The 15,504-nt window shown below is 36.6% G+C and overlaps 1 protein-coding gene across 1 annotated transcript in view; it reads left to right on the forward strand.

Annotated features, from left to right (window-relative positions):
• The window catches only part of ADAM23 (ADAM metallopeptidase domain 23), a 171,410-nt gene that overhangs the window by 135,087 nt on the left and 20,819 nt on the right, over nt 1-15,504 (forward strand). Inside the window, exons 19-24 of the mRNA XM_004378270.2 lie at nt 1,228-1,278; nt 2,429-2,492; nt 3,869-3,974; nt 7,976-8,095; nt 9,919-10,087; nt 13,047-13,158. Coding sequence (XP_004378327.1) covers nt 1,228-1,278; nt 2,429-2,492; nt 3,869-3,974; nt 7,976-8,095; nt 9,919-10,087; nt 13,047-13,158 — 622 coding nt within the window. The remainder of the gene's footprint in view (nt 1-1,227; nt 1,279-2,428; nt 2,493-3,868; nt 3,975-7,975; nt 8,096-9,918; nt 10,088-13,046; nt 13,159-15,504) is intronic.

Here is a 15,504-nt window from a genome sequence, read left to right on the forward strand (position 1 = left end):
AAATTAGTTTCTCATTAAACAATTAATACACATATTGTTTTGTAACATTGGTTGCCAACCCCACGATGTGTCAACACTCTCCCCTTCTCGATCTCCTGTTCCCCATTAGCAGCTTTCCTGTCCCCTGCTGCCTTCTCGTCCTTGCCCCTGGGCTGGTGTGCCCCTTTAGTGTCATTTTGTTTTATGAGCCTGTCTAATCTCTGGCTTAAAGTTGGACCTCAGGTATAACTTCAGTACTGAGTTAAAGTGGTGTCTGGGGGCCATAGTCTCGGGGTTGGATTGTGAATTTATTTTGAAGGTAGAACTGACAGGATTTGTTGACAGACTGAATGGAGGGGGAGAGTGTGAGAGAAAGAGAGAACTCAAGGATGACTGCAAGGTTTTGGCCTGAACAATTGGAAGGGTGAAACTGTCATTTGCTAAGAAGGTGAAGACTTAGGAGGAGTTCGGTACATGTAACTATGTTTCTTATTCACTTGTCACACCTGCTTTTAACACTGTAGCAGAGCCATTGACTTCATCTTTTTTCAGCTCTCTTAAATGTGGTAAATAAAGTGCATGGTCAGAATAAAAATTTCAACTTATTCAGGGTAACTTTTGGGGAAAATGAAGTGTGCTTTTAAAACATGATTTGATAAATAGACCTATAAAAAGAAATAACCATCAGCCACAAATTGTTCTAGTAACAAGTCTGCGGTTTGAGACATCAGAAAGGGAATGGAGATTCAGCACTTACATTAAGTTGAAAGACGGGATCGATAGTTCTTTTTCAATAAGGTAGATGTAGTAAAGACACTATAGGTGAGTGTCCTGGGTGTCAATTCAGAATTGACATTTTCACTGAGCTGAGCAAGGTCTTATAAATTAGTTCTTGAATGTGTCCACTCCTACATAACAAGTGATTCTTTTCTTTCATTGTCCATTTTAATCTTTTCTACTTGTAACTCTGTAGGCAAGTGAATTTAATTTGTTATTCTAGACCACCTCATGGTAAACAGAGAAACATAAAAAGCATCCACTGCATGGACCTCATTTATTTATTTATTTATTTTTAGCAATAATAGAATTACGTTAGGTAACCTCCTTAGGAGTTACACTATTTTTTAAAGTGTTCCCTGTGAAATATTTATCATTCTGGCATTTTTTACCTTTTTTATATCACATTATGCACACTATCCAAAGGTAATTAATATGTTGAACATTTACTAAAAAGGTTGTATTTTTCAGTGCCCACCAAATCTTCACAAGCAAGATGGATACGCATGCAATCAAAATCAGGTATGCTGATCTTTAAGTTTTAAATGTAATTTTAAACGGATTCCTTTTAGTCTGGAGGTGAGATGGGAAGGCAGAGAGGGCTAGGAGGTGGCTGAATGGACATGGGGAATCAGGGGTGGAAAGGAGAAGTGTGCTGTCACAGTCTGGGGTGAGCAATTAGGGTCATGTAACAATGTATGTATAAATTTTTGTATGGGAAACTAACTTGAAATGTAAACTTCATTTAAACCATGACAATAAAAAAACAAACAAAATTTTAAAAAAAGGATTCGTTTGAAAGGTTTTTTTCTTTTTTTTGATAAATGTGGCTTTGAAGGGAGATTGCAACTCAAGCAACAGTTATCACAGTGGTGTTCTAATTCAAAGTTGCTTCATGCCAAACCAAATACTAACTCTATGATGTTTAACTCTGATGATAAATTGTTCAGATGAAACTGTAGGAAAGGAGAAAAAGGTAATGACTAAAGAGGTAGGAACCCAATTTATTGAGCTGTGACCATCTAATAATTTCAACGTGTTCTCAATTATAGGCGAATGTGGGGGTTTTGTTTATTTGTTTTTGTTTTTTTTGAAGCCATGTTATAGCCCAGCCAGTCCCACAGGAGAGAAGATAAAAATCATAACGATATCACCGAAGGAAATGTACCAATTTTTTGCTTTCCATAAAATTCGAAAATTTACATGGCTAGTTTGGATTTAAGGAGCGTTGGTGGTGGAGTAGTTAAGTATTCAGCTGCTAAGCAAAAGGTTGGCAGTTTGAACCTACCAGCCGCTGCATGGAAGAAAGATGTAGCAGTCTGCTTCCATAAAGATTTACAGCGTTAGAAATCCTGTGGGGCAATTCTACTCTGTCCTGTAAGGCTGCGCTGAGTCAGAATTGATGGCAATGAGTTTTTTGGTTTTTAGTTTGGATTTAAAGCACTGTCCTATGAGGCCAGTGTTCTGAGTTTAAATTTTAACTGTCCGTTATTCATGCATCTCTTAAGATGTATGTGATTCTATTTGGTCACTATGAAAATATTAGGGTATGGAATTTAAAAAAAAAGAAAAAAGAGCTTATCAAGACAACTAAAAGAAGACCTTACAGTGAAATGTTGTGGAAAACAGCACTGGCTCCATGTGCCTCGTAACGTGTGTCCTCTTGCCTCAGGGCCGCTGCTACAATGGGGAGTGCAAGACCCGGGATAACCAGTGCCAGTACATCTGGGGAACAAGTAGGTCCTGTGTTCCTGTCTGAGGGTCACATGTGTGGTCTGGTTTTCTCTTAATATTGTTCTTCTCTGCCAGTCTTGCTGAAAGAGATGCACAGCTTGGAGTGATGTTTTGTTTTAAAACCAACTTAGAAAAGGGTTCTAGAATAAATAGAAGTATGAAGCTCAGTCACAAAACCTACAGAAAACAAATGTTCAAGTCTGGTTATCATCAGAGGAAGGAACCTAATAGGCTCCTTCAGTGATTGTGGCTGTCTGAGAAAGAGACATTGCATCCACTTGGAAAGATTGGGTCAAGTGCCGTGGTCAGGTTCATTATCCAGAGACTTGTATCATGTACTACGTACTTTAGATTTAGCATTTACCCTACCAAATTAGCCTTGTGTTTTTCTCCTGGAAAGTATCAGAGTTACTTTTAAAATTCTGTTATTTACTATCTCAGTGTGAAGTGAAGACATGTACCTACTTCCTGAGATGTAGACAGTTACAGATTCAGGTACATGGTCATGATTTCCAGAACATTCCCTACATGTTAGTACATATATTCTCTCCCTGACATTTACAGGGCCTCTCTAATGAACTTTAGTTTGTGAGGGCCAGACTGGAAGAGAGAGGAATGGGTCTGCCTTGATGACTGAGGCTGGGTCACCCCAAAAGTAAAGAAAGCACACAAAAGAAGAACAGAGCTCCTGGCACAAAAGACTCCAGTGTTTGGCAAATACCATTTAACTGAAAGATTCCTGTTTGGTGCTTCATTTTGACAAAGTGAAGATAATAGAGACATATTTATCTTTTAAGAAGTTTAAATATCAAAACCCAAGTGCCAACACAAAATCTCTATAGGCTAAGGCAATATCCCCGATCTAAAACAGGATTAATGTTTATTAGCTTTATTATCAACAACGGTGCATGTTTGAGGTCTCTTTACTCAAGAAATGATATGCTTGCAGAGCACATTAGCGATATTTCCTCTTCATTAGTTGAGGAAAGTTAGAATTGTGTTTTAATAGTCTTTTAAGGTTAATTCACTAATTCCTGCTACAGATGGTCATTCCCACCCCCATCCCCAAGCCTGCCAACAAGAATTGAAAGGAATTTCTTTCTCTGATTAAAAAAACAGTGGTGTGCTGGAACTGCCTTGTATTTGCTTGCAAGAGCCAGTTGTTATATTTTCAGGACTTTTGCAATTCAGGTGACATTACGCTGGTATCTTGAAGCCAGCCACGGAGTATTTACACCACGGAAATTGGCAAATGCTACAAATTAGGAATTTCTTTTTTTCCTGGAGAGCCAGTTGTGAAACATTTATCAGCATGCTATAGGTTACGGATAGCAAAGAGAATTAAAAGAAATTTTCTTCTCTTGCCCAACTCCAAAAGAGGCTGCAGGGTCTGATAAGTTCTGTTATGAAAAGTTGAATACAGAAGGCACAGAGAAGGGGAACTGCGGGAAGGACGGAGACCGATGGATCCAGTGCAGCAAACAGTGAGTGGTCAGCTTTGTGGCATAATAACTGGACTTGGAAGCTCTGATTCAAATATGAAATGAGCACAAAATAAATGTTACTGATTTTTTTTATAAATGCTCAACTATTTAAAAATTTAAAGTAAGTATCTTAAAACTACATTAGTATATCTTGAGGCCAGACAGCCATGGGCTAACCTATGGCACAAACTCATACCATTTCTATAAAATTTTGAAAATTTCTCACACACTGTATTTTACTTGATGCTTGTTTTAAAGTGGTACTTTGCCAAAATATTACAAATTAATATTAGGTTTTAATTTTCTATTTTGCTAGGAGATATGGCCTATGAATTGACTATATATGCAAAGTTTAATAGGCAAAATATATAGATTCTATGGAAAATATTTCTGGGACCATTCAAAGTGAAATAATACATGGTTTTGATCATCTCATGAGTGCAACACCATTTGATTTAATTATTCATCTAGTATGTATGTCTGAGATTTGTTTTCTTCTAAAAAAAATCCAATTAATGCATATTTGAAGGAGCCTGGTAGCGTAATGGTCAAGCACTTGGGTGCTAACCAAAAAATTGGCAGTTCAAAGACACCCAGCAGCTCTATGGGAGAAAGACCTGGTAATTTTCTCCCATAAATATTACAGCCAAGAAAATCCTATGGGGCAGTTCTACTCTGTCACATGGGGATGATGTGAGTTGGAATTGACTCTCCAGCACCCAGCAACAACAGTGCATATATGAAGTCTCTTTACTCAAAAAATGATATACTTTCAGATCACATTAGGAATATTTCCTCTTCATTAGTTGAGGAAAGTTAAAGTTTTGACGTAATAGTTTTTTAAGGTTGATTCAGTCACTTAGATGTATGGGACCATTAAGTTATAGGCAAAAGCTCCCCCTTTTTTCTTCCATAGTAATGAGGAACCTTCTGCCAATTTTGAAGCAGAGCAGGATTTAAGGGAATTTTTATTTCTCTAGAGCCCTGGTGGCACAGTGGTTAAGAGCTCAGCTGCTAATCAAAAGGTCAGCAGTTCGAATCCACCAGCTGCACCTTGGAAACCATATGAGGCAGTTCTGCTCTTTCCTATAGGGGTCTCTATGAGTTGGAATCAACTCGACGGCAACAACTTTTTTTTTTCTCTAGTTGATGATCTTTATGCTGTACTTTATGAAACTTTACAGTTCCGTGTAGTCTTTGGTGGTGGATGAGGCCTTAGGAGAAAACGAATCTTTGACTGTAGTTTCTTTCAAATTCAACCAAATTAAAAACAGAGATTCCAGCCCAACCTTTCTTTATTTCTCTATGACTTTTCAAAAAGTTTGAGAGACATTGGGGATAGATTATTGTAAAACATAACTGATAGCAGAATACCTAACCACCAATGAGTTAAGGAAAATTACTGTATGTTTTTTAAACTTTAAAAAATTGTGAAATATAACATATAAACAAACAAAAGGAATAACACATAAATATACAGCTTACCAAGTAATTACGAAGTGAACTCCCATGTAAAATAGAGCATTGCAGCATCCCAGAAATGTGTCCTGTTCTTTCTCATCACAGTCCCACCTCCGGAGGTACCATCATTCTGACTTTTATGGCAATTGCTTACTTGCTTTTCTTTAGAGTTTTACTGCCTAAGTTTCATCCCCAATCAATGTATTTTACCTAAAGTTTTTGTAACTTTATATAAAAGGAGTCATACTGCATGTGTTATTTTGGATTTTGCTACTTAAATTCAGTATTTTCTAGAGTCTTTTGTGGTGTATGTAACTGTCTTTTGTTCATTTTCATTCATATTCATATGAATATATAATGATTTATTTCTCCATTTTATGTTAGTGGACATTTGTTTGTTTTCGTGTTTTGGCTATTACAAGCCATGTTGCTGTGAACATTCTTTGCAAATGTTGTGAACATTTATGCAAGTTTCTGTAGGACCTATACCTAAAAGAAGAATTGCTAGGTCAAAGGGGATATATCTTTTTAGTGTTACCAGATGATATCAAACTCTTTTCCAAAATGAATGCATTAGTATATGTATCACTAATATGTGTATGAAAATTGTGTCATACCAGATTCTCACCAACACTTAGTATTGTCATATTTTTTACTTTTATCTATTCAAGTGAGTGTGAGCTGCTGTATTATTTTGGTTTTAACTTACATTTCCCTTATTACCGAAAAGGTTTAACACATCTTCACGTATTTATTGGGCATGGATTTCCTTTTCTGGGATATACTAGTTCAATTCTTTGCCCATTTATTAGAAGTTCATTATCTACTTAATAGGCTGGAGGTAGGTGCCCTCAAGTTGGGTGAGTCATTTCATGTTGCCAAGAACCCAGGCCCTTTCAATCCTTTTACTCTTTTTTTTGTTGTTGTTGTTATGCTTGTGAACTCATGACTGCAAAGTGGATACAAAGCTCTATGTTCTAAAGCAGGAAGCAAGGGTAGGAGCAACAAGCCTTTACCCAGAAAGCAAAATTCTCCCCAGCAACTCCCTAGCTAGTTTTACCTCTCTCAACACTGCTAGAACTCAGTCACAGCGGCAACTTCTAGCTCCGGGGATGCGGGGAGGAAGATGGCCAGGAAAGTGGGCATAGCTTACTTATGACCATTTCAAGACCTGTGGGACATACCATATCCCACCTACTTTTTATGCCTCTGGAGTTCTTTGGAAAGGGGGTAGCCTGATTTTAACACGTTTAGCCTCAAGGTGGGAACCTTTTGAAATGTGTGAAACTCAAAAATCCTAAGTGGGAGCCTCATTTTTGTGTAAACTGAGCAATGTCTTAGGCAATGCCTCCCAGATGTGTGAATTTTCTAAACTTTTAACAAGTTTGCCTTTATTTCTTTGAGATAAGCCTCCTCACTATGTTTCCCAGTTGCTACGTTCTCATGAGAATGTACTTACCGTGAGAATAAGCTCTTGCCAGTCTTCATTCAGTCATAGTGGCTATTTTCTCCTTTAGACCGTTCATTGTTTCCAGCTGGCTGCCTTCTTTTCCAGCTTCTGAACAGTAAATAATGCCTTTCCAATAAGGAATAATGCACTGCAATGGTACGTTTCAAGAGATTGGAACTCCTATAAGTTATTCTTACCCTGCATTCAATCTTAGGGCCCACTCATTGCTTCCACATGTAGCAGGTAGAATGCACTGCTGTGAGCAGTTCTGCAGTATTCCAGGGCAGCTGTTTCTGCTTCTTAGCTGTTAGTGCTGCTTTCGTTATAATGAAGAAAACATAGTAGTGGTAATTTTCCCAAGATTCAAATTCCTTTGGTTTTATTTAGTTTGCCTCTAGGTACTGCTTCTACAGAATGAAGAATGCATTGTAGTGGTAATTTTTCTGAGATGAAAAAATCCCTTGGCTTTATTTATTTGAGCTGTAAATACAGCTTTTGCGGTAAAGAAGAATGCATTGTACCATATTTTGAAACGTTTCTGAAAAATAACAAAAAGGCTAAAAAGAATGAGACTAGAATAAAATGTATGTGCAGTCATTGCCAGTTGCCTTCATGTTTTACCTTATATTTTGCAAATTTTAAAGAAATAAAATTTAAAAAAAAATTCTATCATTGACTCATATTGGCGGGATTTACATCATCCAGGGTCCACTGAGATGGCTGTTACCCCGATAATGGGTATCAAAATCCATAACTCATAACAAAAATTCTGAATTAGTCCTTTAATCAGCAAGCCTTTCATTAGTGAAAATATATGGTATCAACAAAAAATTCAAAGGAGAAAATAATTGGGTCTTGAAAGTGTTAGACATCATTCATGATTCATCTTTCAGGGATGGGCACTTTCCTATCCCAAACAAAGCTGTGATTCTGTTAGCAAGGAAGGAGGGAGGGTCATAGTCAACAATATCTTCGACAGACATTTTTGTTGAGAAGGAAAAAGAGTATTTTTGAAATTTAAATAGATTGAATAGTTTTGAATTTCTGAGCTTGATTCCCCCTGTATTTTTTCTTTTTTAAACATGTTCAGTGATGTGTTCTGTGGATTTTTACTCTGTACCAATCTTACTCGAGCTCCACGTATTGGTCAACTTCAGGGTGAGATTATTCCAACTTCCTTCTACCACCAAGGCCGGGTGATTGACTGCAGGTAATATATTAAATGTTAGAAAACCTAATGCACCATGAGGATTACAAATTTAGAAAAATCAAAGAATATTCATTCTAGTTCTCACAAGAAGAAAAGTAGATTTTATTATCAATCTTTCACATTGAGAGTCATTTAAAAAACAAAGTTGTATAATGACTTTGAAATTATAAAAATTTTGCTTAACAATTGTACTAGTTATTAATAGGGACCCTTGTTTTTGTCATCTTAATCTTAAAAGTAGAAATGCGGTATCCATTTTGACCAATGATTAAAGTCTTGAGCATTGGAATATATCACTATGTGGAAACTGTGTGTGTTTTACTTTTTTATGCCAAAAAAAGAAGGTAACCTATACTTTATATAGCAAATGTCTGGTATGGAAGACGGCTTAATAAATACCCAGTCACATATGGAGAATATTTGTTAAAATGCCATTTATATTAGGCAAACATTTGATATCCAGTTGTCAGTGAGTACAAGGCTTATAAGCTAGGGAGTCATATTAAAAATAAGCATTGTTCTCTTCAAGGTAGTCATAATTCTAAGATGTTGCGTTCCTATTCAAGTGGCACAGTTATTGCCCAAAATACTTTTGAGATTCCTCCTACAGAATTGCTTTTAGTATCTGCACCTGTTATTTTTGGTATCTCCAGAGTCGCACACCTTTATTTTACATGAGTGAATATAAGATGTGAAATCATATGAGATCTTATATTCTGGAATCTTATATTCCTATAATCATCCAAAAATAATTTTTAACTAAATTTAGTAAAATGATTGGGTAACTAAATTGAGTAATGCTGTCTTGATCAAATGATTGCTGAATTTCTGTCTTTCAGATGGCTCTGAAGGCGATTCTAATAGGATCTTAGACAGTGCGATCCTTCCTAGGATAAATCTGTAGTCTTCAAAGCTAGTTACTTTGTGGCACATAAGCTTCCTTTCAATGTATAAGTTTTAGCGTGAATTTAGATGCAACCCAACACCCATTGCGGTCGCGTCGATTCCGACTTATAGCCACCCTTTAGGACAGAGTAGAATTGCCCCTTAGGGTTTCCAAGGCTATAGTCTTTACAGAAGCAGACTGCCACATCTTTCTGCCGCAGAGCGGCTTGTGGGTTTGAACTGCCAACGTTTCAGTTAGCAGCCAAATGCTTAACCACTGCATAGCCATGGTTCCAACGGCCCTGTTAAATTATATTGTTATATTCTGAAGTAGTATATTTGTAAAAAGTGCAATAAGGCACTCTATTAATAATTATGGCATTGATTATCATTCAAATTCAAGTTGTCCCTAACTTTGAAATTTTAGAATTAAAAACCAATAAAGAGGAACTAATCCTTTTTTTTTCAATCATGAATAATCAAATTCTCAGAAGAGTAATAATTTTCAGAATATTTGTATTTGTTGTTTTTGCCCAATGTCTTCTTTTTTCTACCCATGCCACATCTAAAAGCCTTAGAGAGCTTATAAGTTTGCTTCTGTTTGTTCTTACACAAACACTTCTTCCCCCAGTCTTGTTTGGTCTTGAAAACAAGTAAACATTTAGAATTCACTTTGTGCACATGGCATTTTTTTTTCTGATGACATGCAATGTAATAATAATAATGAAAGGCAGTTAGTTTCTTTTATTATGCTTTTTTATTCAGGGCAGGTGGGAAAGAGGAAAAAGGAGAAGGGGAGGAATGCTGGGAGAAACTCATATCCATTGACAACCTCTTCTGTTTCCTGTTACTTTAAATAGCTAGCAAGCCTCATTCATTTTAACTTTATATTTCTAAGTGTGGTTCTAATGGTTGTATGAATATTTTTCTCCTTTTAGTGGTGCTCATGTGGTTTTAGATGATGATACAGACGTGGGCTATGTAGAAGACGGAACACCATGTGGCCCATCTATGATGTGTTTGGATCGGAAGTGCCTACAGATTCAGGCCTTAAACATGAGCAGCTGCCCTCTCGATTCCAAGGGCAAAGTCTGCTCAGGCCATGGGGTAAGTAGGTACCAATGTTCCAACTCCAACCTTCATTGTCTGACATCTTGAAAGTTCATGGTGGTTAGACTTTTGTTCTGGCTGCTGCCAATATCTGCGCACTGACTATGACTATCCCTTAACTCCCTTATCCATTGAGGATAACAACCATGTGTGTTGATAAGGTTTTATTTGTTGTTCTCTTTATCACGGGCTAATTATAGTCATTACATTCTCTAGACATTCTGTGCCATCTAAGAAGTTGAATGAAAATTGATATGGTTCCTAAATAAACTATAGACTCCATGTAACTACTTTGTACTATTGTATATAACTTTTTTTTTATTGTTGTGCTTTAAGTGAAAGTTTACAATTCAAGTTAGTCTCTCGTACAAAAATGTATAATACATTGTTATGTGACCCTACTTGCTCTCCCTATACTGTGACAACACACTCCTCCTTTTTACCCCAGATTTCCCATGTCCATTCAACCAGCTCCTGACCCTCTCTGCCTTCTCATCTCACTTCTGGACAGGAGCTGCCCATGTAGTCTCCTGTATCTACTTGAACTAAGAAGCACACTCTTTACGAGTATCATTTTAAGTCCCATGGTCCAGTATAATCTTTGACTAAAGAGTTGGCCTCAGGAATGGTTTTAGTCTTGGGCTAACAGAGAGTCAGGGGCCATGTCTTCCATGGTCCCTCCAGCCTGAATCAAACCATTAAGTCTGGTCTTTTTACTAGAATTTGAGTTCTGTACCCTACTTTTCTCCTGCTCTTTCAGGGGCTCTCTCTTGTGTTCCCTGTCAGGGTGGTCATTGGTGGTAGCCGGGCTCAATATAACTTTTTTATTGTTGTAAGCATAGATATCACAACATTTGCCAATTCAACATTTTTTGCATGTACAGTTCAGTGACACCAGTTATATTCAAAGTAACTTTTAAATCTTCTCAATAATATACTTTCAGCTGCTCCCCATGCATATTGAGCACAAGATCACACTAAAATAGAGATTTGATCGCTGATGTAATTCATATTTAAAGTTGTACAATTACGCTTGGATCAGCATCAGCCAAAGAGAGGATGCTCTCGCTAGTCACACCTGAATATATCTTTAATTTCCTGAACATATTTTTTGGACAAGCTGGACTTACTGATACACCTTAGCTTAAAATCCAAAAAAACAAATTTTAACAATTATTTAAATTAGACTCAGCAAAGGGAAAGTATCTAAAAATTTATAAAGACTTCAGAAATGGGAAAAAGAGATGTGAAGAAATGTAGAGGAATAATGTAAAAAGGAATTTCTGGAATGAAGGTTAAGACGATCCAAGAAATGGCACATCATATGGAGTAAAATAAGGTGGGAAGGCCTAAGAAGCTTGTATGTGACTATCTGGAGTTTTGAGTTTATTTGAACTGTAGACTTACAGGGGAGAGCAGTATATCCTAGTGGTTAAGAGCATGGATTTTGGAGCTAAATCACATCCTGGGTTTGAATCCTGGCTCAACTGCTTCCCATCCTAGTGACACTGGGCAAGTCACCTAATCTCTGTTAGCCATTAGGGTGCTGGTATAAGGATTAGAGAGTCAGAGAAAAAGAGAAAGACCCTCAATGAATGGATTCACACACAGTGACTGTAACAGTGGGCTCAAACATACCTGCTACTGTGAGGATGGTGCAGGACTGGGCAACCTTTTGTTCTGTTCTACATAAGGTCGCTGTGAGTCGGAGCCAACTCTACAGCACCTAACAACAAGCAACAACACAGAAAGCACTTAGCATACATGTCTAGCACCTAGTAAGTGCTTAATAATTATTAAGTTAAAATAAAATCCCTGGGAAGACCTTTAAGTTATTTTAATTATTGCTCTAAACAAAAAACAAAACAAAACAAAACAAAACAAAAACAAAACCCGTTGCCATCAAGTCGATTCTGACTCATAGCGACCCTATGATTTAATACATGAGAAGACCCTTATTCTTCCCTATGTAATCCCTCCCACTTTTTTATCTTGTTTTAAAAAAGTCAAATTCAGTCTTATTGATTATAATCTTGGTATTGTAACATTTCAGACTGAAAAGCTTCTTATAACAATAAGCTTAAATTTGATGTTAATCTTTAATAATCTATCTCTGAATGTATTTCACGGAGAGATAAGGGTTTAAACACCACAGTCTCAAGTTTTGCAGATGGTTGTTTATTTCATCTAAATTACAAGTCCATTCTAGTGTGCTGCTTGGTCCACAGAGGAAGAGAGAGGAGACTAAGATCATGCCAGGATCTTCAATCTGGCTGACAGAGAGAAGAGTGATACCAGCCATAGGCAGGGAAGGTGGGGGAGATGCTCATTTGGCAAGGAAAGTAATGAGTCTGGTGTTGGATGTGTTGAGATAATGCAGTGCATTGGTAATTAATGCCTCCTGGCCTTTCAACCTCTGGCCCTGCCTATTGAGCCCAGTATCTTTAATATATATGTTTAAAGTATGTGGCTGCTAACCGAAAGGTCAGTGTTTCAAACCCATCAGCTGCTTTTCAGGAGAAAGATGTGGCAGTTTGCTTCTGTAAAGATTTACAGCCTTAGAAACCCTATGGGGCAGTTCTACTCTGTCCTATAGGGTCACTATGAGTCAAAATCGACTTGACAGCAACAGGTATGGGTATAGACAACTACTTTGGAAAAAAACTACATTGTCAGACACACTTGTATACTTAAATAACAGCAATAATTAAAATTTAATTTCAAATTCTCTTCCTTTTAGTCTTTTTTTCCTATAATTAACTAAAAAAAAAATTCAACAATTTGATCTATACATGGTTTCCCCTTTTCTAGTGCTCAAAACCATGGGAAACATTTTTAAAATTTTCAGAAAGCTTTTAAAGCTTCCTCCCTGCCCCCTGTGTCTATTTTACATTTTCAAGCACTATTCCCCAAAGCACAATGAAAATGCCCCAACTCTGTTCTTCCTTCTTCACAGGTGTGTAGTAACGAAGCCACTTGCATCTGTGATTTTACTTGGGCAGGAACAGACTGCAGTATCCGGGATCCAGTTAGGAACCTTCACCCTCCCAAGGACGAAGGACCCAAGGGTTTGTGTGATTTCAGTTTCATTTCTGTTACCTACTGAATTCATTGGCACTCTTTCAATGGCATCAATATAACAACTTAGTAGATTTGAAAGGAGACACATAAGAATATCTCTTTTTGTCATTAAAATGCATAATTCATGTTACTGCAGAGTGAGGATTCTGTGAATGTCATATTGAAAAAAAAAAAAAGTGTTTGAATTGCCTTTCCTTACTGTAGTACTGAGATTTAGAAAGAAGTAAGTATACTGATTTCTTTCCTTCCAGCTTCCTTTCTCTCTTTTAAACCTCATTATTTTTCCATGCTCACAAATGTTAATTTTTTTTTTACAGTTTGTCTAAGCTATGCCAGTTTTCTAATAGATAAAATATTTTCACTGACATGAGGCTCTGGCTATTCCCCAATACTTGAGTTTCTCCAGAAGGAAGTTGTAGCCTTCCACGCTCTTTTTAAACACTCTCTTGATTAGGAGAAAGAAGTTGGAATTCTTCACAAAAGCTTAATTCTTCAAAGAAAACATGAAAGATGTGGACCTTTGTTTAATCAGCCCTTAAGAGGAGAGAAATTAGAATTTTAGAATTAGAAGGATCTTCAGTGGCTAGCTGGAACCATCCTCTCATTTTGTAGATGAGAAATCCCAGGCCCCGAGGTCAGGTGATGTCCTGTAGTTATCCAGCTAATAAGAGACAGGGTTGGGACCAGAACTCAGTGCCTGATCTCAGGCCCATGCTCTCTTCCATTATATCATGTTATCATGTGGTCTGTGTCATCGTGAATATAGTAATTATTTTCTCATTATCCTCCCCATCCCCATCCCTTCATATGACTCTCAGTCCTAATAATCTAGAAAAGTCATCAGTTGCAATAGGCCCAGTACCACACCTATTGCCTTGTTCTTGAGAAACCTGTGTTAGTGATTAAGTCAGCAAATTACTAGAGTTAATGGTGTACTCTAATAACATCATCTATCAGGGTTTTTGTTTTACTGCTAATGGTATCTTATAAATAACTGCCATACTTTTTTTCTACAGGTAGAAAAATACATACTGAAATACTATCATCTTGATCTGCTTAGTTTTGGATGAAAGTTCATTTAAACTCTCTGAACCTCAGTATAGTCTGTATGGGAAATTAGGACTCCAAAAGCAAATGAAGCACTATAGTCTTCAATCCCTGAGGAGATTTAGCCTGATTCGTGTGAATTGCTCAGTAATAGTGGGTGTGTTAAAACACGTTTCATGTATTTGTTTAACGTACCCATGATACCGAAGTTCTGTAAGAGTCATAATCACACTGTGCTTACGGTCTATTTCTGTTTTCCTTCTGTTTCTAAGGGGGAACAATTCCTTTTCTACATTTAGTCATTTGTTACTTTAGAACACAAAATTCTTAGATCCACCTGCAGAAGTTAGATTTAGAGAAGATATAGACTATGACAAGAGAAACAGAGGTTCATGCTTTCCATACTCTCTCTCCTTAGCAAATCTGTGATTCTTTTAAAGATCTAGATGCTATTTCCTCAAGTGATATTTGAGACGTAATGGTATAAAGATGCCTGGACAGATGAGCGGAACTAAATTTGCCTAGACTCTGTCTTTTTCTTTGGATAGGATGGGGAATTATTAATTCCCAGCTTCTATTTTCTACTCCTTCAACCACCGATCCTTAGAAAACTTGTCTGGGGCACAAAGCAAAAGCTACGCTTTAGAGAAGAGGGCATTCAGAACTGCCCTTGGTTTTGTTTTATTCCTATATAATGTGGTGCTTTTGTACACTAGCTTTTTAAAAATAAATTTTTCGATCATTCAAGTAATACATGTTCATTGTAGAAAATTTTGGAACTACAGAAAATTAAGAAGAAAGTAAAAATTGCCCCTAATTGCATATTTTTCTCGTTGCTTATTTTCTTTTTTAATTCTCAACAAAAACAGTGGCGTCATTAGAGTGAAGATACCCATTATTTCTAAAATTATGAAAATCCTGGTAATTTTTAATAAGCTTGATTAAATTATAAATAATCCATTAATTAATATAAATGTGGATCAAGTATAAATGTAATTCATTAGATTTCCAGGAAAGTGAAGTAATTTTAATACAAGTAAACAATAGCTCTATCTATAATGGCTATATCTTTTCAGCTTCTATAGGAAAATCTATAATTTACTAATACACTAGCAAAATGGGAGACAACAGAAATCAAACATTTTAACACTTTATTGTGGGTTTTTAAATTTTATTTTTTATTTTTATTTTTTTTATTGTACTTCGGGTGAAGGCTTACAGAACAAATAGTTTCTCATGAAACAGTAGTACATATTGTTTTATGACATTGGTTAACAACCCCACAA

The sequence above is a fragment of the Trichechus manatus genome, unplaced genomic scaffold, assembly GCF_000243295.1.
Source record: "Trichechus manatus latirostris isolate Lorelei unplaced genomic scaffold, TriManLat1.0 scaffold00056, whole genome shotgun sequence".
NCBI classification, from domain to species: domain Eukaryota; kingdom Metazoa; phylum Chordata; class Mammalia; order Sirenia; family Trichechidae; genus Trichechus; species Trichechus manatus.